This window comes from Zeugodacus cucurbitae, chromosome 2, assembly GCF_028554725.1.
Source record: "Zeugodacus cucurbitae isolate PBARC_wt_2022May chromosome 2, idZeuCucr1.2, whole genome shotgun sequence".
Taxonomy (NCBI): Eukaryota; Metazoa; Arthropoda; class Insecta; order Diptera; family Tephritidae; genus Zeugodacus; species Zeugodacus cucurbitae.
Genome location: NC_071667.1, coordinates 84,949,925 through 84,974,380, shown reverse-complemented (window position 1 = coordinate 84,974,380; position 24,456 = coordinate 84,949,925). Strand labels below are relative to the sequence as shown.

General features: G+C 40.7%; 3 protein-coding genes across 3 annotated transcripts; 2 read left to right on the top strand and 1 right to left on the bottom strand.

The window, feature by feature from the left end:
* Positions 1 to 486: 486 nt before the first annotated feature.
* On the top strand, positions 487 to 5,427 carry LOC105218179 (protein C12orf4 homolog). The gene is made up of 7 exons (XM_011193603.3): positions 487 to 932; positions 988 to 1,201; positions 1,277 to 1,448; positions 1,516 to 1,835; positions 1,895 to 2,036; positions 2,094 to 2,590; positions 2,653 to 5,427. Exons 1-7 carry the CDS (start codon positions 755 to 757, stop codon positions 2,771 to 2,773), a joined length of 1,644 nt encoding a protein of 547 aa, XP_011191905.2. The 5' UTR covers positions 487 to 754; the 3' UTR covers positions 2,774 to 5,427.
* On the bottom strand, positions 5,366 to 24,455 carry LOC105218188 (uncharacterized). The gene is made up of 8 exons (XM_011193614.3): positions 24,277 to 24,455; positions 9,156 to 12,959; positions 7,344 to 8,991; positions 6,970 to 7,275; positions 6,552 to 6,895; positions 6,269 to 6,485; positions 5,894 to 6,182; positions 5,366 to 5,785 (listed from the first exon to the last, which is right to left on the bottom strand). Exons 2-8 carry the CDS (start codon positions 12,822 to 12,824, stop codon positions 5,602 to 5,604), a joined length of 6,657 nt encoding a protein of 2,218 aa, XP_011191916.2. The 5' UTR covers positions 12,825 to 12,959; positions 24,277 to 24,455; the 3' UTR covers positions 5,366 to 5,601.
* Positions 21,465 to 24,373, top strand: LOC105220722 (neprilysin-4). Its single transcript, XM_011197188.3, has one exon. It carries the CDS (start codon positions 21,798 to 21,800, stop codon positions 24,027 to 24,029), a length of 2,232 nt encoding a protein of 743 aa, XP_011195490.2. The 5' UTR covers positions 21,465 to 21,797; the 3' UTR covers positions 24,030 to 24,373.
* Position 24,456: the final 1 nt, after the last annotated feature.

Below are 24,456 nucleotides of genomic sequence, written 5' to 3'. Positions count from 1 at the left end.
CATGAAAAGTAATGCCGATATACACAGCAGCGAACAAAGCGCGTGTCCGTTCCCCCGACAATCGGTTCAATGTAACCGGAACGGACCCGGATTTTTATCCGGCCAAGGAATGTCCAATCGACAGCATTCCTCAAAATTATTTAGGGAATGTTTATGAAGCTACAACAACAAAGGATGTTATCAGAACACTCCTCTTCGCCCTTTCTCCGACAAACTACGGTTGCCGCAAAAAAAGTTTCCTCGTTTGAACGGAACCTAATACAATTCCCTGCAATATTTGGGGTCATCTCGACAAACCTGATAGATGTCAGCTTGACATGGGTAGATCGTAAAATAGGAATACATTACGTGCTAAAATTAATTGTTTTGGATTGATGAAGTATTTACTGAATAAAATGTGAAATTATTCTCAGATGTATGGCATCACCAACTGTGTACAGCAGAGATGGAAAATTTGTTATTTATTGAATTTGACTTAGCGATGTCATTGTTCGATTAATCGTGTCTTTTCAGTAATTATACACAATTTTGTTTATTTGAACACATCGAAATATTACTAGGACATTATAAAGTTCATTGTAAATTAATTATAATCTGGAGGATCTCCACTATCCAACCATTACCATTTTAAACCAGAAATAGTGGAATGCTACATTAAATCCCAACCGTTTTTAACATTCCTATCTTGAGTTTAGAGGAGTTTTTGTTTATAAGTATATAAAATAGTGCGCTTAAATGATTAATATTCATAGCAATGGAGGATAATGTTGTCGAGTTTATATATAAATACAAGGATCACGAAAACAAGGAATGTGCAGCAAGTATTAATATTGAGCTTCCTTTTGAACGTGGTGATGAATGTTTGGACGAGTTAGTTACACGCCTATTAAATGATATGGATACAATGCAGCGATATCTGGATGAACACACAAGTAAACAGATATAATTAAATATTAAGGGCAGATAAAAACTTTAATTACTTTATAGAAATTAAATCTGAACTACGTAAGTTCATAATAGATGCGAATCAAAATTATTTGGATAAATTTGCCGAGCGACTTTTTGAACAAGCAAGCAATAATGAGCTCGACTTGGAAGCAGTTATACGTAAAACGGAGCGACACTTTAAAGATGAAATTATACAGTTCGCTGATCGCATTGGACCAAGTGACGAGGATATATTTGCCCAAAGTTTCCATCGGTACATTCATTCAAAAGTTAAAATACCTAATATATACCTAATATATATCTGCATATATCTTTATCTTGATTTAAGATTGGTACACTCATCTTCACTGGAGGAGATATTGAAACGTGAAAGAGCTTACGCAAAAGATATTTCAGATATGGTCACTTTAATGGATGAAGAAGTAGAGACACTTAACTCGACACAGCAAAAAGAAATGGATAGTAAAATTAAACAATTGGACATAACCACTACATCTGATGTATGCAAACCAGACATTATTATATTATACGTTTTAAAATTAATTCAAATTACTTCTATGTTTATAGGATATAAATAACCTACTTGCACAACAATACAGTACTCAAAATTATATACGACAACGTTACGAGTCGGAGTTGCAAGCCAAACGAGGCCATCAACGCAATGAATATCGCGATTGGATTACGTGCCAGGTAGGCACAATATTTGAGACATCTCCGGCGGCTACGCCATTAGGAAATCGTTCGTCTATGTTTATATCACAACAACCGTCGATGGAGGAAAGTTTCACAATACATTTAGGCTCCCAACTCAAGCATATGCACAACATACGCATCTTAAGTGCTAATGTTACAGATCTCTGCAGCCCGCTGCATGTTGACGAAAGGTGAAATACTTAACTTTTTATTTAATGAAAGTAATTTCAATATTTAAAACTTCATGCAGTTTAAATGGACTGAATATGGCGTTGGGCTTATATTCAAGTTCCCTATGTGGTGTAGTTGTGCTAACGCCATCTATACAGGCACAGGCCAATAGGAATATTATAAAAAATGCTAACATGTCTACCGAATTTCACTTTGATCAGGTAAAATAGACAAACATCTTGTTGTGCTGTGAACCAAGTTCCAATTTTATTTTCCAGATTGACAACCAACTGGAAAATATAGAAAAGCAAATATGTAATCTCAGTGTTACTGATTCAACGTCACAAAGTATGAACAGCAATAGTTCTGGCAATGGAAGTAATGATGTATCATTGCCTACAGGTATAGTTGGTTCGGGAAGCGCTGGAGGCTCCCCCACTAAAATGCCCACTACAAAACTGAAAACTGGGGATTTCTTTATTACCAAACATTCAAATCTCTCACAATCGCATGTGATATTTCATTTGATTTCCGACGAACCAATCAATAGTCCTAGTGAGATTAATTCTCGCCATCCCGTTATACTGGGTTTGCGTAATATCCTCAAGACCGCTAGTCGGCATGATGTTACGACACTTACAATACCCGCGCTACTGCGTCATGAAATGTCGGAGGATATGACAGTGCAGTGGTGCATGCGGAGAGCTGAGTTGGTATTTAAGTGTGCCAAGGGGTTCATGATTGAATCAGCATCTTGGGGCGGAGCAGAACTAAGGTGAGTATTCTGATTTAAAATGTGATTCAATTTAATATTATTGCTCCTTTTTTTCATTTTAGCACATTACAGTTGCTATTGCCACATGATATTTCTGAGGAACTTTTTACCACATTAGCGGGCATGGTGCCCAATGTATTTCGAGTAGCCAATCCTAAGATACTTGTTGATAGCAATAAATGAAGGAGGGAGGGGTGATATTTATTTCTCAATTAGTTGAGTTATCCTATAGATTTAATTGATAAAATCATTTAATGAAACAATTATACTTTGCCCAACAATATACTTACTTGGTTGTATTATATTATTTAACCAAATCAAAAACACAACTTTCATTTACTTTATTTTGCTAGTAATCATCGAACTCTAATTGTTTTGTATATAGTATTTTTTTTAACCTTTTATTAAATGAATTGCAAATTTATCGTACATTCCTCAAAATTGTGAATTTAGTTTCAAACAATTTTATATTCAAAGTCATGGAACTCACACCAAGAACTTTTGTTAAATTTCCTGTATTACTCCCCCACAGATACCAATAGGTAAACAAATTAAAAATCTTTTCAATTTAATCACTATTAACTAGTGCATTTTAACATTTTATAATCATGTTGAATTACGCACACACATACATATATATGTATGTTTGTATGTATGTATTCTCATATGCATAGTGCTAAATAATTCTAAATATTTAACCTTGCTTCAGTTATCTCTTTTTGTATATATAGTATGTATGTATATGATACTTCATGTTAACAGTAATTTACGTAATGTATTCCCACTCAAACCAACGATTTCATCTCTATTCAATGTAATGCCGCCTTAGTTGCGTACTTTGTAAATATCTATGTTAATACACTTTCAATGTAAGGGTTCCAAGATACATAAGCTCATATGTACAAATTTATGTATCATTGCGACTCGTAATATAAACGAAAAATATCAAATTTTGCAGTTGGCGTCATTTACGAGGAAAAAGAGAACTAAATAACTATAAAGTTTGGATAAGTACCGCTGTGACTATGTTATGTATGCTTGTCGTAAGATGTAGATTTATATCTGAAATATTATTTTATGTTTGCTTTGGAAAATGTGTTCTTAGAAAAATAGTAATGCATTCTCGTATACTATTTATGTATATATTTAATTAGAATAAATGTACAATACATACTTATAAAAGGGAATTTTTTCAAATATGGTTTTGGAATGCGAAAAAGTGCCGCTTGTAAAAAATATAGGAGAAAGCCAAAAAAAAAATTAATTTGAATTCGAACTATAATACCACAGGAAGTTTTAACGAAAATAATTGAAATGTTTTTTTTATTTCTCTTGACACTGATTTGTTAAATCTCACTTTGAAGCTAATTAAATACTCACACCTGTTCTTACACCAACAAGTGATTTGAAATTTTTTTAACGGTATTTTTACACAATTAGACTGCTGTTAGCGTATAGAATTTATACATTAGTCTTCAAAACAGTAATTTGTTTTACAATTCGTATCGGTTCAATATTTTTGAACAAATGCAACTGTAGTATTTAACACTCTCGTGAAGGATTGGCTATCAAATGTTGTCTGTTGCCTGACGAGTTACAGACTATGACAGAAAAACAGAAGTGATTGCGAAAAGAGAATACATATAAGTAGTTTTTTTGCAATTAAATGTAAATTAATTCAAAAAACTATTAATAAAAAGAAATCATATTTTCCACTGAAATAATAAACGTTGAAGTAAACATGTGTTTACCCCATATTCGTAGTTTTAATTTAATATTGATTCATTCTTAATTAATATACCGCTCCTATATATTAGCATGTATTAATTTATAAATAATTTAAGTTTACGTTTTATATTAAATTTGAAGTTGTTTCCAGCATGTATAATTCCAACAACCTAAACAACTACATCAAATCTATATAAATCTTACTTGAAGGAGCTAAGAATTTGAAAAATATCTTTATATAATTATTACTAAATTTCTAAATATTGCTAATTTAGTTATTAAGAGATCAAAACTAAAATTGTTTTTGATTGAGGGTAAGACATAATTTCGAAACTTCTTATGTGAAATTAGACTTCTTTATTTAACTAATGACAAATACATTTCGATTAGAGAAACCAAGTAGAAGAAATGTGAAGGCTTCGGACGCGCAATATTATTTTAATTAGTTCCTTTATCAACCCTGTATGTGAATGTTTGGTGTTATATATGTTTTTTATATAATAAATACGAATATTGCTTTCTAAGAGAAATTCAGTTGTGTTTTCGCAGGCCTCTAAATTCTTCAACATTTCGATAAACTCATAGTGTTTAATGTTATAATTTGAATTTGTTTCTACTTTATTAGTTACATGTAATATCCAATTCTCGAAATACCGTTGATTTTGGTTTCTTTACATTTACTCATTTTTTTCGTTTTTAAATAAACTTAAACTTTATGATTTCTCGTGTGCAACTTTATTTAATTTTTTTTTTTGTCGGTGCATAAAACTCTAGCAACTACATATATGTATATGCTTCATCATTCAGATGTATGATACGCTTGCTTGCTACAAAATGCGGTGAGTTTACATAAAATGTAACGGTAAACTACATACATTCGTTTAACTCACCAATAATTAAATGTGCTCATGTCGTGATTTCTACATTATTTTCATAGTTTTTTTTTCTCGGTATAGTCTAAAACTAGTTCATGTGTAGTATGTATGTGTGTAATGTAAAATATTCTGCGTTAAATTATGCATTGGATAATCGTATAGTATTTGTAGCGTTAAATTGTTTACTTAAAAGCAAGAATAAACATAAATAAATTACAGCTTAAGTTCAAATTATATAATAAATTATCACAAATAAAATCGTAAACGCTCATTCTTAACTAAAGGAAATACATTCTTGACTAATTTTCGATTGAAACTCCACTGATTATCTCCCTCAGTACAGTTACGGTTAATTGTACGCATGCACCGTTAATGTATAAAATGTCTTGACATTGCATGGTAAGCAATTTACATTTGGCTCTCCTTGCGCCACTGAAATGTGCCAGATTTCACGCCGATGCTTGAGGATCCCTGATTGCTGTTGGAGGAGAGCATGTTGTTGGTCCGCCGTATTAGTTGGGCGGCAGAGTCGAAACGGCTACGTATTAGACGCATTGCTGGATTTGTGGTGATGCCACTACGTTTGCTTTTGCTGCAAAGGAGAAGACATTAATGAAGCATTCGTTACGCAATAGAAAAATAAATTAATTCTAATTAAGAAAAAGTTTTCTACCACTATTCTCAATAGTCTCTCTCTTACCTCGATGAGCTCGGTTGGGTTTCCTTTAAATTGCCCAAAATGATGCGCATGTGCGTATCGCGGGCGAAGTGATTATCTGGTAGCACTGATTTGCCACCAGAACTACTGCTATTGCCATGATTTCCCAGCGAACTTCCTGACGCCGCGGTGATTTCATCGAATGCATTCAGCGAAGGCAGCTGCCCGGGTGAACTCAGTTCACTGCTAGGCGAGTGCGGTGGCGTAGCATAGAGCGGTGACATGCATTCCATATCGTACAGATCAGCCTCATTGGCACCGATGCCAGAAACTGAAAGCAACAAAAAGAAAAGAAAAGAGCACAAGTTATTGAGACGAATAAACTTGAAACTTATGTATAATGCAATTCGATCGTACCAAATTGATGCTCATTGAGATCGGGCAGCAACTGTGAATGCCGCTGTGAGTGATGTCCTTTCGATTGCGGCTGCATTGCTCCAGCTGCTGCGTTGGAAGATGTTGAGGCGGCGCCGTGCTTTGAGCTGATGATGGGCGCATTCTGCACGAAGGGATTGTTTCGCGAATTGAGTTTGGTTTGGCGCTGTAACTGTTGTGTGAACGTAAGCGGCGCTTGCTGTAGGGGTGAAAGCGGCACGAATTATTAAGTTTCTTTTTAGTTACTTCACCACATTTGACTTACATCATTGCTGCTGCCGGTCGATTGACTAGAGATGACACTTTTTCGCTTGTGTAAGCTGCTCGTGTCCGATTGCATTGTGTTCTGATAGAAATTGTTGGAGCTGTGTGTCGACGTCGATGCATTCAGTATATTTGATGGCACTTGCATGTTGTTGTTGTTGTTCATACTGTTGTTTACCGTGGCTGTGGTCGCCGCCGAGCAGATCGAGGGAGCGGAAGCGTGCGGCGGATATGCTGGAGCACCCAGTCCTATGCTTTGGTGAGCAGGTAACGCTGGTGGTTGATCGGGAGAGCGCAGCATGCTCGAGTGGAATTTCGCAGGCTCGACTAGATTGTTGGTATCACCTGGTGAAAAGCAGATGTACAAATGTTATAATGATTCCAAACAGTAAAAATATGAAATTTGAGTATTCGCTTACTTTTCGTGAAGTTTTCGAAAATCTTCAGTATGTTAGTGCGATTAGATTTGGCTGCCAATTTAATTGGCGTACGTCCGCAATGATCTGACTTGTACGGATTGGCGCCGTACTTAAGTAAAGCGATCACACATTTCTCGTGTCCTTCCTGTGCGGAAATGCCCAACGCCGTTGCTCCTTGTTTGCATGCATGGTCCGCTACTGCGCCGAAGTATAGCAATATGCTCATGACATCATGATTGCCTTGCCAGGCACACGAATGCAGCGGTGTGCGAGCTTCCAGGTCCATTGCGTTGACATCAGCGTTACCTTAAATGTTCAAGGAGATGAAAATAATAAAATGTTGTTCTATTTGATCATACGCGAGGAATTCTCACCCATTGTTATAAGCATCTTCACCATTTCTGCATGACCCTGCCACGCTGCTACATGCAACGCTGTGCGCCCCTCGCTATCTGGTATGTTCACATCGACATTGGTCACTTCCAGCAGGTACTTGACTATATCCATTTTGTTTTCTAATGCCAGTATGTAAAGTGTGGTGCGCGAGTCTGCGTCCTTGGCGTTCACATCGCAACAGAATTTCAACAAATACTGCAATGTCTCAAGGTGGCCCTCCAAGCAAGCGAGCCGGAATGCCGTTTTGCCATCGTGCGCCTTTTGGTCAACGAATGTCGGATGTATTTCGAGTAAGATTTGAATGCATTTAGTGCGACCTTCTTGTGCGGCCAGGTGCAGTGCAGTCTTTCCTTCATTGTCGCACTCGTCTATTTTCGCACCCGATTCTAACAGCTGAAGACATACTTCATGGAAACCTTCGAAAGCGGCATAGTGCAATGGAGTCCAGCCGGCATTGTCCCGATGTGTTTCGTCTAGTCCACGATCGAGTAGTTGCCTTACAGTCTCCACATTGCCTTGCGCTGATGCAATACTGAGCACGGTGCGTCCCTCAGAGTCCATGCAGTCGATGCCACAGCCCCAAAAAAGCAGCAATTTTACAACGTTTGCATGTCCGGCTGTGCAGGCGGCCCAAAGTGGCGTACGACCCATAAAATCAGCTAAATCGGGATCCGCACCATTTTCGAGCAATAGCTCGCACACCTCGGCGTTACCTTCGAAAGAACTTACAAGTAGTGGCGACATCCCGTCGTTGTCCAGCTGATCAGTGTTAGCACCGTGTTCCAGTAACGTCGATATAACCTTGCTATAGCCTGACGAACCACAGAGCGCAGCTACACAAAGTGCGCTACGTCCATCTAAGTCCAGGTGATTTACATTTGCACCATTTTCCAGCAGAATTTCAACAATATCGTAATGCCCCATATAAGAGGCGGCGATCAACGAGGTGCGACCTTGCCTATCGACGGAGTTTACGTCCGCACCAGATTCGATAAGTATTTTTAAAATGTCTTCGTGTCCGCTCCAGGCAGCTGCTCGCAATGCAGTTCGGCCCTCCTTATCGGCTAAATCAATTTTACACGCGGGATGTGAGATCAGAAGTTTTACGACCTCTGTATGGCCACCCCACGAAGCTGAACGTAAAGGTGTCCATCCATCTCTGTCGGCGTGATTGACATCCACGCGCTTCATGCGGCCAGTGCCGTCATTGCAGGGTTGAGAGAAGCTCAATAACAATTTGACAACCTCCAAATGTCCGTTGCGTGCGGCAATATTCAAAGCCGTTTGTCCGTTGTAGTCTTCAATTTCGAGATCGATGGGTCCTTTACACGCGTTCAACGCACGTTCGAGAAGCTGATGGTTGCCATCGTTGGCCAAGATGTGTATGAGCGCTTTACCTTTGTGCAATTCAATGCGATTCGAGTCGGAGAGTTGATGCAGCGTGCTAGAAGCATTTTCATCTTGACTCTCGTGGTGAGGCTCGCTCTTTTCCGATGGGCTGGTAGGGCGTTGAGTCTCCAATATGCACGACTTCTCGCTTGATATCAACAGGTCAGCCAGTTCAAAGTCTATGTTTTGCGATTTCTCCGACAGCTCAGGAGACATGAGCGAAGATTCGCATGAGTTCTGAAGAGAGCGAAAAAGAGTATTTAAGTATACGAAAATTTTTGAAAAACTTCTGATAATATTTTTTAAAGCCTTATGGAAAATAATAAATAGAGTATTATAAAAAGATTATAAACTAATGAAAGGGAGAACAATTGAGCATTCGGACTTCTTCTTTCACATACCTGTGCTTCGGCATTATTGATGCCGGTTTCAATTAACAGCTTAAGTATCTTCGCATCTGTTGGTAAGCTCGGCTTGAAGAAATCACACAAAAATTGCGAAAACTCGTCGGTCAATTCACTGCTAAGGAATTTATCGATCATGCTGCGTGTCTTGGGTAGAAAGTTTGGGTCGTGCTTGAAATCGTTTTCGCATTGAGAACAGCAGTTCAGGTGGTTCGTGTAGAATGCGTCGTTCAAATTCAGTCGTGATTCGAGTAACATGAGTATTATATCCAAATTAACATTGCGACTGGTGAGATATTCGCCTGACTTGATCAGATGATATACAAATTTCCGAACATTATTTGCGCACAGTGTGTCGGCGACCAGCAAGTAGTACATTGAGACCATTACGTGACCTTCATTGACGTCACAAATGAACTTTTTCGTAGCGAACTTAACGTCGACCAACCAGTCGGAAAAGGAATTGTGAAATATCCTCAACCGCTGCTGGTCCGCATCGTAGGCGACAATATTTTTCATCAAATGTAAACGCTTCTCGAATTCTTCCGTATCGATGGCGTAATTGTGTGTACGCAGGCAATTAAAGAGGAAGAGTTTATCGACGTAGCCAGACGAAGCGAGCAGCACATTTAGCAGTGGGCGTATTTTCATGTATTGCTTTTTGTTGAACGACTTCTGACAAATGTACAAATACAAGCCGTTCAGTGTGCATGGTATCAACTTGATCTCACGAAAACTGAAGAAATTCTCTTTTATACCGTTCAACACTTTCTCCAAATACAGTATACAACCATTCGATTTGATATACAACTGGTGAAGTGATTCGATTATCTCCTTTGTGAGCATAATACTGTCTTTAAAGTCCGAGTTTAGTCTGTTAATTATGTACTCCTGCACATCCTTCACAACGTGCGACTTGCGTAGGTCATCCAAAGTGATCTTCTTAAAACCTGTAAACATGCGTGTGATCTGTTTGGTTTGCTTTTTGGTGGTACACACCAGAAAGAGCCACTTCGGGAAGAGGTGTATGTGATTGGATAATAATTCCGCAACGTTGCGACTCTTGTGATTAGTCGACATGCCTCTTCCGCCCTTCAAAGTGGTAATCAAATTTCCCTCGTTTATATAGTTTTCATCGATGGAATCGATCAGCAGCAGAAGCGCTGTTTTTGGCGGGGTAAGCTCGAGCAGTGGGAATAGCAGGGCCTTTTTGAAGCATTCATCTGGATTCTTTTCAATGCTATCGACATTCAAACACTCCAATATTTCCGGATTTGAGAGCAACATTTCATAGTAACCATCTGCGATTACGGTACGACAACTTTTCGGCTTTGGTAGTGGCGGTGGCAGCGTGTTCATATTATCGTTGGCGCCACTGGGATGTATGTAGTTGTCTGTGGATTCGCGATTATTGAGCTTTTCGAATTCAATCAGATTTTCGCAATTTTCTTTATCTTCTTCAATGATTTTCTCTTTTTCGAATGTGTTCTCACATTCTTTGAGATCTTCTTGAAGGTTTTTATCTGCCTCTGGTTTGTCTTCGTCGTCTTCATCACGATCGGATTTCGGATTCTCTTCGATGGATTTGTTACCATCAACATTGTCTTCATTAATAGCAGCTTCGATCTCACTCTTGAGATCTTCGCTTATCATATCAGCAATATCTTCACCACCTCCGTGTTGTATAGTTGTACCACCATTACTAGGTGTTAATACAGCCGTCACTTTAACTGGTGAGGCAACGGCACTTGAGCGCCCGAGTTTAACTGGTATCTTTGATTTTTTGCCTGGGCTGCACTTGCTCGATGTTGAAGGCGAACTTTTCTCCTTCTCTGCATCGCTGCGCTTCCCTTTCTCTGTATCGTTGTCTTTATCTTCGTTGCGATCTTTGGTATTACTTTTGTTACCCATTGAAGGTGGGTGTGTGCCATAGTTGTTGTATTTCTTATTGTCATCCATCGTAGAATGTCCTTCGGCAGCAGCAGGTTCCGACTTTTGGCGCATAATACAAGCGTTGCCGGTCTTTTTGTTGTTAGTCGAGGTGCGTCTTTGTTGGAAATGCTCTGGCTTGTCGATGTCACCATTATTGGCGCCACGACGTAGTTCAGCAATTAGAATGTCTTCAACATTTTCGTCCAATGTAATGTTATTCATAGCCTCATCCAGTTTAGATTCTTGCTGTTGTGCCTCCTCTTGCAGAAAGGAGAATCCTTCATCAATCACGCGCTGACATTCGTCCTTTGCAATTAGTGAGGAATGACTTAATACTTGTAGCACTATTTTACGCATAAACAGAGAGAGGCTGTGACATTCGGGGTTCTGTGATTCGATCAGATAGCAACCAAGTAGTTTGCGATTCAGTATGCCTTTTGTGCCAGAGTTGCCATTCATAATGGCTTGACAGATCGAAGTTTTACCGGAACCATTGGAGCCCAGTACGAGGCAACCATTATACGTAGAACTGGATATGGCTGCTGCTTTGGCACGAGCTGCCATAAAACCACCAACGGCTTCGGCTTTGCCTACAGCACCAGTACTAAGTAGGCCCGGCATATTCTTCTTGCCTGCGGTGCGCTGTTCCAAGCACAACGCTATCTTCTTCAGCACCCATTCGCGGTGTATGTACACTGGTTGTCCGCTACGCGCTGTAAGAGTCTGACTTTGAGAGCCACTTGACGATGCAATGCCGCTAACTTCTTTGTCGGGCGAAAGTTTCTTCTGCATTAAAACCTCTAGGTTATCAGCAGTCTCTGTTAATACCGATTCGCTTGTATCCACAGTGACACTCAAGCTGCGATCTTCATTACCCTCAGCATTGTGGTCCCCTTTATTACGCGTTGCTTCGATGGTGAAATTCTGTTGAACTAAATTGGCAAAGTGTTCCTCTCGAGCCAAATTTGAAAAACTCGCGTTGGGACAGTCACGGCTAGATACCTCCAGTTTCTTTTGCAACTGTGTGGTGTCCTTGAGAAAATTAAGTATACGCCGATCCTCCAGTTGATGACTGGGAGTCGTAGAGTTGGGAAGCGGTGGCAATGATGCAGGCTGATTCGAGTAAAGTGAACCACCAACTAATGCGCTCGACGAGCAGCCATCCACAGCAACGTCATCATCGAGATCCGTTACTGGAATGGCGTTGCCATTCCGACTGCATAGCCGAGTTAGTTCCTTTGAGTTGAGTTGCTTGTACTCTAAGAGATTGGACAATTTGGCATCGTGCGTCTCATGGGTATCGTGGTTGCCACCTGCACGCACGCGTGTACCCGAACTGTTGAAGCGCAGGCGTTCGCCGCTTTTGTAACGATCCGATTTGCGCAATGGGGTGGCGTAGAGCATCTCTTTGGACATGTTAGTAGCGCCATAATGCCGGTTGTTCGACTGCTGCTGCAGCGAGAGCGGCGAAGACTGTTGTTTGCTGTTGCTCAAGCCGGTAGAGTTAGTTTGAGAATTGGAGTTAGCGGCATTCTGATTACTAATGTTGTTCAATAACAGCTGCTGGGAGAGCGGGTTGTTGGCCACCGCTGCAGCGACGGCATTGTTTGTGTTCGATTGGGCAGACTTTTGTTGTTGTATTTTGCGCACGGCGTCATTGTACATAGCCTGACAGGGCAGATTCTCGTAGATGTCGTTGCGCAGATTATCATTATCGGAATGCTGTTTCGACATTTTCGCGTTAGCCGTTTGGTGGATGTGCGTAAGAAGGTTTTCGTTTCTCTCTCAGACACTCAACTTAGTGAGCCAATTCGGTTTGGGTGCAGAAATGCATCTCAACAACTCCCTCAATGCTTCGTTTTTGGAACTCTGAAAGTAAATAAAGAAGGATTTTATTATAGAAAATAGTTCTCGATTCTCCTTATAGCAATAAGTATCAAGTCAATAAAGATATTGCAGTGTCATTGCCACAGTACTCAATTTCCTATTTTTTGTGAGTCCTTGATGACTTTAATCTCAATTAAGTACCACTAATTGACACTTAGCCTTATACATACATATGCGCATAGCAGATTCTTCTAAAGAAAGAAAGTTCCCAAATTTTCCTTTCTATGCCATGCCACTCCGACTATTTTCATTTTCAGTTAATTTTGTCACTCTTCTGCGTTCAACGCCGTAAAGCTGACACTAAAGAAAATTAACGAAAATTGTGTCAGACATGATTGGGTGGTGCTTCGCCGATATTTCATAGACACAGACTTGAATGTCTGTGTGTGTGTGCCTTACTTTTGTACAACACTGCCATGTCAGGTCATGGGGGACCAGCGCTCGCTCGCTAACATAAACTGGCAAAATATATAATAAATTAGGGACATTAGTGTGGAAAGCACTTAAGATGCTCCTTGTTAATGGCAGAGAAGGTGTTAGCTAATTATGACGATAACACTAATAATGGGTAATGTAATGAGTGCACTTTTCGCTGGTGACCTAACCCTATCAGCTACGGTTGACTAGGGAAGTATGAAGGTTGCGGTTGAAGGATGAAGGAAGAAGAGAAAGAATTTATATTTCAAGATTCAAGCAAGTTTTATGTAATCATTCAATAGTTATTATGAATTTTTAGGAGACTGCCAGCTACAGTTTTGAAATACACTTCTCTCAGAACCCACCTATCTTAAGGGAGAAATAGGTTTAAACGGTCATAAAATCGATTTTTACAAAATGACGTCAAACGCAAAGTTATAAAGTAGCCCTCCAGCATACATAATGAAAATGGGTTAAATCGAATAATAACCACACCGATCGATATTCGAATCTACTCTAAGCCGATTACGGGACAAATAGTGTGTTTTCGTCATAATATTTGGTTCAAACAGATTCTTGAGTATAGACCATGGCCCCAGGATCATTATAAACTCTATATATAGTAATTAAATCGGTCTAGGCCTTGGTTTAGTCCCCATACCTTCATTATAATTAAGATTTATCAATGCCGAAATTGCAAAATCCATGCACTGTCTGTCCGATGATCTGGACAGGGCATGAAAAGAAAAATCCTAACACGTTGGACAAATATACCGGGGTGTAAAGCCGCTAAAGCCATGTGCAAAACCGTAGACCAAAAGTACACCAAACTCATTCAGTCACTCGATAGAAAGGACTTTAGGAGTTTGGTGGGAGTACTCACAGGCCACTGCCTGGTGGCGGGACATGCCTACAAAATGGGACTTACAGATCCAGATGACTGCAGGAAATGTCAAGAGCAAGGTGCAATAGAAACAATGAAGCATCTTCTGTGCACCTGCCCTGCATTGTCAAGGCAACGACTTCGTTACTTGGGGCCCTCACAATATGAGAATCTGGAAGAGGTATCGTAAGTGAAGCCACAAAAGCTTTTAAAATTCGCATCAGGCGCAGGCATCCTAAAGAATGACTACTCCTCGTGGACAACGTGACGGCACTCCATCTGGTATCGCAAAGGACTTAAATAGGTTTATGTGTGGCGTATTGGCGTACCAGTATAACCTAACCTAAGCTAATACCTGCATGGTTCTCATGCATAAAATATTTGGTTACAACCGAACTTAGCCTCTCCTTGCTAAGTTTTTTTTATTTTATTGTTATTATTTAACTTATTTCACTGCTTGCAAGACGATTGACCAATAACGTAAAGGCTTACAGTGTGTATAACGGTTCGAAAGGAATGTTCTGAGAAAAATAATAATAGAAATTACTCAAAGCACTCACACTCTGAAATATGCTGGACATCACTTTATCACTGGCATATGTATCACTGGTCAGCAAATATTTTTCGGAATATCTCCTCTTATTTACTTAGCTTCTGGCACACAAATGTAAATGATTTAATGCATGAGCGTGTGTGCACTTATGCCATCCAACAAGTCAATATTGGTCGTGTATGAATTTGTATAGCTGACGATTTTATATCCTCATCAATTTTATAAACATTGTCAATATCCTCATCAATCATTCAATTCATTATGTGCACTTGTAATTCGGCAAATGCCGCACACACACACATCCGACATCCGCCATGCGACATGCGACAACAATGGCGGCAAATATTATATGACAATGCTCCAGCTGCAGCTGGGTAAGCTAACATTAAGAGAGATAAGGTATTCGTAAAATAAAAATTATAATCCACAGGCAATCGACAATGACGAGACATTGTAAAAACATTCCGATCCAGATTAAGCAAAAATTAAATTCAGCAAATAAAGCGAAATGCGACAGAGGGACAAACACTGAGTGTAGGGTATTATATATTCATTCAGTGTGTGTGTGTGTGTGTGTGTGTGTTTGAAAACAAATATAACCCATATTCTCGCATTTTATTACCAAATACAAGGATAACAACAAGCGACAGCCTGCCTGCCAGCGCTGACATATCGGAAAACTAACAATATGCGATGACAACGCGCTGCAACGCATGGAAAGGCGGAGAGGCGAGTATTTAAAGTGCAAAACGGAAGCGGATGCCAGTGCCTCGTACACATATACTATACGTATGCACGTGGAAATGTGTGTGGCATGTGTTGTAGTTGTATGTTATTGTATGTGTATGAACGCGTCACACAGGCGTTCCACTGTGGCATGAACGCATGGACGTTAAGTGTATGGGTGTGGCTGCACAAGCGTACATAATTTGCGCTGGCGTGGGTGCGTGGCTGAGGTTGCGTGAGTGTGTGTGTGTGCGCGTGACTGTTTATGTCACAGGATGTGATGCAGTGAAGCGCCAAATAATGGCACATGACTTTACGAGCAGCGCGCCTACTGCCTCTGCTGCCGACTGCGTCCTGGAGCTGTCTGCTTTGTCAAAAAGAGAGTGTCAATATGTTTGTCGCATAAAAGGCAACTACATACACAAAAATGCCAGCAAATCGAATGAAAAGGAAAGCAAAAGCCAAAGCACAAACTCACAACTGCCAACCAACCTTATGCGTACATATGTATGTAGAAGATAGGATAAGTGCGCACAGAAAGAAAGGGTAGCCAAATAAAGGGAGCCCAAGCAGTTTGACGCGTCACTTAAAACGCTTGATGCTTCTACTACGTAGCCGAATGTATTAATGAATGCAGGTACATGGGTGTGTGTGAATTTGTAAATAAGCGAATGAATGCATGAATGAAATGTAGGGTAACAACTTGACATGTCGAAAGACACACACACACACACACACACACACATGAAAAAGAGACACTGTTGACAACACAACTGGCGGGAGTAAGCGACAAAAGTAAACACAAACAACGTCACACGAACACACTCACACACAAACGCACGCACGCATTCGATGGTGGCGCTGCTCAGGTTTGCGTAAGCTCCACTGCAGTTAGTTGTTGGTGTTGTTTGTCTACATTAGGTGCATTTACTTCTGCTTCCATTGCGAAATTTACAAACCATATCCACTGCTAGGACTTACATATATGTGAGTGTGTGCGAGTGCTCTGAGCATAACTGGCATTAAATTGCAGTTGCATGTGTGACGGCTGGGAGTGGGCGGCGAGCGCGTGGAGCGAGGCGGGTTGTGCGTGAGCTAAAATGCAAATATTCTCGGAAATGCAAATAGTAATGCGCATATTAAAATGCCAACGCGTGCAATAAAAATGCAATTTCCTCGCAGCCACATGCCACATGCGCATAAATGCATACATGCGAGATATTCATATATGTATGTGTGTGAGGCATGCGAGTGTCAAACGCATTTCAGTTGACATCGGACGGATTTCATTGCGCTCATTATGCGACTATTATTCGCCTGATTTCTCTTGAGATTGCAATCTGCGTTTGTGCCGCGCCACATACTCGTCCTATTCCATAAACATACTTAGTGCGCATAAATAAGCCAATAAAATGTTGTTCTGTGTTAAATATATTATTGTAGGGACCGAGACAAATTAAAGAACGTGTCTACAGTCGTTAAAGCGTGGAAAAATCAACGGAATAGAGACGTATATATAGTTGTTATGAATGTTTCGTCACCATTCATAAGCTATAGGTGCATGGCGTATACGTAACTTTAATTGAAGAAGATTGAGTAACAGTGCATGTGTGTTGAGATCATTTGAAACAAAAAACTTCTGAAATGATCCGTATATTCTACGAAAGTAGTAGTTTATTACAACGGATATGAATTAATTTCGACTTCAAATTAAGATTTTGGTTGAAGTTTGGTATAGAGCTCTCTATGATGTCTCCGGTCGAACACTCACAGCAAGTACCATTTCCTTCCTGGTGCGGAGGAGCGTAACGAAATGCGCTCCAAACAGATTCTATTAGACTGTTTTCACAGTAACACTTTCTACAGTCACTTCCTGGAAGCTAAGCGGCCACCAAGAGTCATTAAGAGTACTTTCTTGAAATACGTCGACGACATACAGCACTATACCGACCAAACTTCGGATGAGATTGACTTTCGACAAGCACTGAACACCATTCAAAGAGGAGCTATTAACACCTTCCTTTATTCCCTCCCTGTGAATGGCATACTTGGAGTCAGATCACCATCTATTTCAGACCACGAGCTCGAGTTGTCTGGCGAAACTAGAGTAGCCCTTATGCAACTTCGTTCTGGATACTGTAGTAGATTAAACTTTTACTTATCCAGACTCCAGGACATACGCAACATATGGACTCCGACATACCCGCATGTAAACAGTCCACGTGTGATTCTAACCACCTCTTTGTATGCTCTATTAACGCCACCTATCTAACACCTCTTTCCTTTTGGCCCGATCCTATCGAAACAGCACGTTTCCTGAGTCTTCCGTTAAATGACTTCAATGCCTATTGATTAACAATAACAGAGATCTTACTCAAATATTGAGTCACATTTTGTACCTTTTTTGAACAGCTGAACAAAATTAGCAATTTCTTATTTTGTCATTGAATATCATTCGTCTGAGTACTAAGTGGATACTTCAACAACAGAACCAGTGGTGAAACAGACATATTAATTGGTCACCAGGACCGATGATTCGACTCTCTTACAGAATTATTGTGGGGGTACGTTAATTCAATTATTATAAATCAGCTTTGAACGACCGGTTCGTTAATAAAGTCCCTTTCACTCATTTATCAGTATTTTATTCAAAATAAAACTGTAGTACGTCCAGAAACACCCTTTAAAAAATAAGACAAATAATACACTTGTGCTCCGCATAAGCCAAACAAATACGTAGAACAAAGATACGTCAGCTGCCTGGAGCGAGGAGCTAAAGCACGGCTTAACACATAAACGCAGCATATAGGGACACGTGCTGCTTTTGAGCATATCCTCACTGCTGCTTCTTCACATTACATAAAAGATCTGCTACTGATGAATATCCTGTAGTCACAGGCCGCTTACGTTGTTGCACCACTAACACCATCATCACACGGTGTATTGTCATCCTTGGCAACTTCATTATGATGATGATTATCGTGTCGCACATTATCAGCAAAAGGATAAATATTTACGGGCAGGGTAGAGGTGGCTTCGCACTCGTTATTTTTTAAGTCATCAGTAGCTCCATCAAAAAAGAGAACACAACAACAGCAACTACGTACATGTCGCGTGACAATGCATACGTAAACATTAGAGGCTTAAGGTGCATTTCTTTGTTGCTGCTACCGCTGCAGTATGCAGGTGGAAATGGCGTCGGAAGCTGTGACACAAATGGCGGGCGAACATTAAATGGGCGTCATGCGGCGACATGTCAACATGCTCGTAACTGTGTGAGAATTGCAGGATAAGGATGAAATCGTGAGACACCGTAAGTGCGCTGTGATACAAAACGTGAACTATGAAATTTGGCCTCGATACTCTTTTGGACGAGTTTGGGAAAATGTGAATACGACGAGTTTGAAACTTGACGAAAAGTTGTTTCGTTTTTAGACCATGTAACGGTGTTTGGACTACCAAAATTATATATATACATATACATATTTGCAGAATAACGTTCAGACTGGGCACCTTAAGAGGAAGTAAAAAAGTATTCTAAATACTCATATGAATGAAAATGAATTGCTGCTAATCAATACTGTAATTCTGACAGCGAGCGATGTTGACAGTCCACTCTCTGAGCCGCTGTACTGCGCTAAAGATAGAGAAGAGGTCGAGGCTTTTATGGTACGTTTACTGCCATTCGCATTGTCGATGCAGATTATTAAAATGATTTTATTTTATCAGCGGCATATCGCCTCATTTAATACTCGACTTTTCACTTCAAATCTTTCGCTTTTCTCAGTTTCACAATCGGTTTATTCTACTCGTGCCTACAGACAACCACGACGTCACCCGATAATGCTGGCCAATCTCAATCCGTTTCAAGCACACTTGTACATTATTGGCACTAATGTCATTATTGTTGTAATAGTTGAAGTTGTTGTTGGTTTTACTCTCGTTCGTCGGGATCATCGCCATCAAGCTGCCAGTGTTGAAGTGCTGGAGGAGGAGGTGATGCTACTTTGCCTTGAACTTTACAAATTAGAAAAAAATGTGTGTGGTGATTTGTTGTAGTATTTTTGTTGCTATTATAGCATTTGTGCTCGCTTTGGCATTAGTTGCGTCTACGGCGGCAGTCGGTGTTATTGACACTGATTGGATTAGGTTTGTTGAGTTTGAAGTGCGCTTACTCAATTCGAACGAATAGCATACAAATTGTGTGTATTGACGTTAGAAACTTCCCTTTAATTATATTTAGCTCGTATTTATTCTGCGCTGTGTGCTGCAGTAAGCAAAGCGTAAATATTATATATATATATATACATATATGGACTGAAAAATGAAACAACTCTGAAGTGTACTTTCGAATGACGAGGCTCTTGTAGTTGTCGAGTGTTATTTAAACTTGAGAGTTGCAATAGTTTAATTGAGTGCTCAGTGGCACTTCAATGCTGTATACATATGTATCCCTATATAGCCCAACTAAATACATAAAATTTGTGATTATTTACATGTTTATCTAGCAGCGCAGCAATTATGTTGTTGGAAACTATAAACACACAAATTATCGCATAGTGAATATCTTCCGAAGAATATCATTTAAAGAATATAATAAAATAGACACGAATATACAGCCGTGGTCACAAGTTTGAGACCCTTAAAGTGCGAAAAATGATTATTTTTATAAAATTGTGGAGGGAAAGGGATCCAGATTCTAAATCAGGAAGCAAAGTCCCTAGTCTAACTTTTGAAAATTATAGGGTGTTCTCAAATAATAAACCATCTCTCACTTGCCCTCTCAGAAGAGATCGGAAAGCAAGTTAGAGTTCCAACAACAAGAGAAAGACTCTCAGAAGCTAATTTTAAGGATCGCAATGTTCACAATAATCCATGACAATTGAAATCAATGATAAAAGCTCCTACTTCGTTGCTTGTTGTTGTGAATTCTTGGTCGAAAACAATACTATAACGATGCCTCAGCATTCATATTCGCCAGACCTGACTCCCTGTGACATTTCCTATTTCCAAAAATAAAAAGAACCTTAAGGGGCCGTCGTTTTACAAGCATACGACAAATCGACAAAAGAGCCAGGGCTGTCCAAAAAATTGAGTTTGAGAAGTGGAGAAGTTAATTTAGACGAATGAAATTAAAAAAAAAACGAAAATTCCCGATAGTTTTTGAACACACCTCTTATAATAGGAATATATATTTATATCCGATTTTCAAGGGAGCACGTTATATAATACTACAAATTTTATATTTGTTGAAACAGTCTTTCATATTTTTGTAAAATAATATTATTTTTTTTTGGAACATCCTTTCATATTTTATTAAAATATTGCACCCAAAAGTGTAATTCCATTTCCGCATACCTTTCAAACCTGATAGAAAATGCATTTTAGCTGGCTTCCATCATAAATTGTCTGTCATCTGTAAAGCATTACAAACGCTGAGTTGAATAAACCACTAACACCATACGCGATATATATAATATCATTGACAGATCGTTAATCAAAAGTGTTTATACGTTTCTGGGTTACACAGATCTGTGATGGAATTATGACAAGTGATTCACAGCGAGCGCCGAGTCAACAACTGATATGCACACAGGCGTCTTAAAAGATTTACAGATTTACGAACGAAAAACGAAGAAGACAAAAGGCAAAAGGCGGCATTAAAGCGCATATAAAAAGCTGTAAACATTTTTGAGCGGCTGCAAGCAGACAGCAACAGCAACAGCAGATATCAGATAATTAGATCAACGTGAAATGCCAAAGTCCAGCGAAGAGTTGTCGAAATGGCGTTATGGAAGCTTGACGCGCCGCCGACAATGTCAGGAGAGACGAGCGCGCTTCGAATACACGCTTGTATATGGCCAGCTGGCGCGCTTTCACTACAGATGCAAGAACAAAAAGAAAATATTCATTTGTGCAAGCATGCAAGAGAATCCGGCGATTTCTCGTGAGCTCGCTGAATCCATACGAGGAGGAAGAGTCAGAACGCTTTGGCATGAGAGAAATACGCCACTGACGACACCGCTGTCCATGGACTGCCACCAGAAAAAGCCGCTAATGCCGCGCATCGCCGAGCTGATACAGTTCAGTTGAGAACAAAGAGTGGCATTGAAACGAAGTGTTGCCGTGCGTTAGCATAAAAGCAAGGAGGAGAATTTCATTTGTGAATTGATACTTAGTAACCGTGGAGATAAGCGCGTCGTGCTGCAGTGCAAATACTCGTACGCAATTCAGCTACAAAATGTTGCGCGCGCATGATTACGTTTTTGTTTACGGTATACTTATAGTCGCGTATAGTATATTTGCCGCGTCTGCGGCGTATATTGGCGTGGAAGATACAGTAGATGCGAAGTACATGAAACAGCTGCTTGGCAATTTGAATACGAGCGTTGATCCGTGTGAAGATTTCTACGCTTACGCATGTGGCAATTGGGCACAACACCACGACAACGATGCTTACGTAGATGTGCCAGGCTATATGGACTATGAAGTCAACAAGCAATTGTTGAACGCATTGCTTGCCGATAGAGCAGCAAATAAGAGCGGGATAGCGCAGCAGGCCTGGCAGTACTATGGATCATGTTTGAATCTAAGCGCGCCCGCATTAAATAGCTTTCTGCGCCACGTGCAACAGGCCTTGCACTTTGAGTGGCCTATATTGCGCGCTGACTGGCCACGACCTTGGCGGAATGCCACACAATTCGATTGGCTGCGCGTGGTGGGTGGCTTGCGCGCCTACGGACTGAACGGCATATTCATAACGCACGACGTCAATGTGCGCCTCACCAATGCCACGCACTACCTGTTAGAGCTGCACGCCCAACAGTCGCCGGCTGTGGCGCCGCCCACACTACGTTTGTGGCAAGAGGATGTTGAAGGCATATTTATTAATTTCGGTTTGCCGACACCGCAGGCGCGAAATGTCAGCGCCGCTGTCATGGCGCTGGAGAAGTCATTGAATGATGCCTTAAGCACACTTACGTTGCTGCCGCCTTCAAGCGCTTCAAATGTCAGCGAAGCAAATGCAACGCGCGCAAACTTCACGAGCTTAGAGATGAACGTAGACGATTTGGTGCAGTTGGTACCACAAATTGATTGGCGCAGCTATCTGCAACATACGCTTGGGCGCGAGGTGGACTCGGCGCAACAACTGCTGCAAACCTACTCCTACGATTTGCCCTACTTTCGCAAATTGCCCGCCCTACTTGCCGCGCACTCGAATGAGACGATCGCCTACTATATAATGCTAAAGTTTATGTATCAATTGACGGGCGATTTGCCAACCGGTATGTCTGATGCGCAGAAAGCCACGCATTGCATACGTCTGCTGCGTGGCTACATGCCGCTGGCGGCCAATTATCTATACGAGGAGCATTACTACAAGCATAGGCGCGTGGCGAGTGACGCCGCGCTGCAAGGCACGTTCAACAAGTTGCGCGATAACTTCGCACTTTTGGTCGACGCTAATACTTTGCAGTTAGACGCCGTTGAGCGTGCCTACATACTCGCTGAACTGGACGGCATGCAGCTACGCATAGGGAATGTGCCACATGGCGCGGCGAATTTGACTGCTGAAGTCGAGGCATACTATGCGGATATAAATATGAACGCCAGCGACTTTTACGGCAATCATTTGCAGCTCATCCATAGCAGTGTGCGACGCATGCAGGCGAGGCTGTTGAACATACCGCGCGCGGCAAATGAGACTCGGCAACCGATTTACGAGCATAGTTTCGAGACGTCAACCTCGTCATCGCCGATTAAGATCTTTGATAACGTGGTGCTTGTACCTTATGGCTATTTGCAGTTGCCGCTTTATGATCACCGTTTGGACGCACTGTTTCAGCATTCTCTTATTGGCTTCATTCTGGCGCACGAGATTATGCACGCTTACGATCTCTTTCACATTATCTACGATCAGCATGGCAATTTTAATGAGTTAGGCTTGCATGTGGCGCAACATTATTGGGGCTTTATCAACTGCACGCGCCAAACAGAGTTGAATGACGTGCTCTCCGAGAATATGGCCGATGTGTCGGGCCTACGTCTGGCGTATCAAACCTACTTTGGGTTGAGCGAGATTGGCACGGCTGCAGAGCATTCAAACAATACTGGTGCAGTTGAGCCTAAAGCTGAAAGTGTCTCCTCTACCAAGAGTCAACAACATCAAATTGTCAGCAGTGGTAATGAAATCCCGAATGGCTACGCAAAATCTTCTCCAGTCGACGCTGCGTCTCGCTTATGGCTCGGTAATTTCACGCGCCCGCAACTGTTCTTTATAAATTCGGTGCAGTTTTTGTGCGCCAACATGCCGCGCATCGAGGCGTTGAATGTGCAACCGCTGCACCTCGGCCATGACATGCACGATGTGCGTGTGCGACGTAACTGGCTGAATTTGGAGCACTTTGCGCACGCTTTTCAGTGCGCACGTGACACACCAATGAACCCGACCGAGAAATGCCGATGGTGGTAACAGCGAATGGTGCGACTGTCCTCCGAAGATGCCGTTTGTTCTTAAGCGGATTATAGTTTTCTATTTGCGACAGTTATGGTTATGGCAACATGTGTTTACTTTATGGTTCTGTATTGCCTTTCGTCAGATGTCGATACTCAGTCTTCTTTATTTAATATTAACTTTTAAACGCCTTACTGTATGCAATGCTTTTATATTGCTTTTAATATCATTTAATTATGAGTAAAAACAAAGCTAGATCGCTTACCTTTTGTGGCGATTATTTATTTGCTCGGTAGTGGAATATTATTTCTGAAAGCAAAAGGAAATACGATGTTAACTAAAATACTCAAGAAATTCTAAATTATTTAATATGATCATGTAAATGTTATTTGCTTAAATGTATGTATGTCGAAATGTACACAGAAAAAACTAAAAATTAGTCTTA

Excerpts from the sequence above, each read along its gene's own strand:
- LOC105218179 (XM_011193603.3), top strand. The coding sequence starts at position 755 with ATGGAGGATAATGTTGTCGAGTTTATATATAAATACAAGGATCACGAA. Across the intron at positions 1,202-1,276 it reads TTTGCCCAAAGTTTCCATCG|ATTGGTACACTCATCTTCAC; the intron begins GTACATTCATTC and ends TCTTGATTTAAG. Across the intron at positions 2,037-2,093 it reads CCGAATTTCACTTTGATCAG|ATTGACAACCAACTGGAAAA; the intron begins GTAAAATAGACA and ends TTTATTTTCCAG.
- LOC105218188 (XM_011193614.3), bottom strand. The coding sequence starts at position 12,824 with ATGTCGAAACAGCATTCCGATAATGATAATCTGCGCAACGACATCTAC. Across the intron at positions 8,992-9,155 it reads TCAATAATGCCGAAGCACAG|AACTCATGCGAATCTTCGCT; the intron begins GTATGTGAAAGA and ends CGCTCTCTTCAG. Across the intron at positions 6,183-6,268 it reads TCTCAATGAGCATCAATTTG|TTTCTGGCATCGGTGCCAAT; the intron begins GTACGATCGAAT and ends TGTTGCTTTCAG.
- LOC105220722 (XM_011197188.3), top strand. The coding sequence starts at position 21,798 with ATGTTGCGCGCGCATGATTACGTTTTTGTTTACGGTATACTTATAGTC.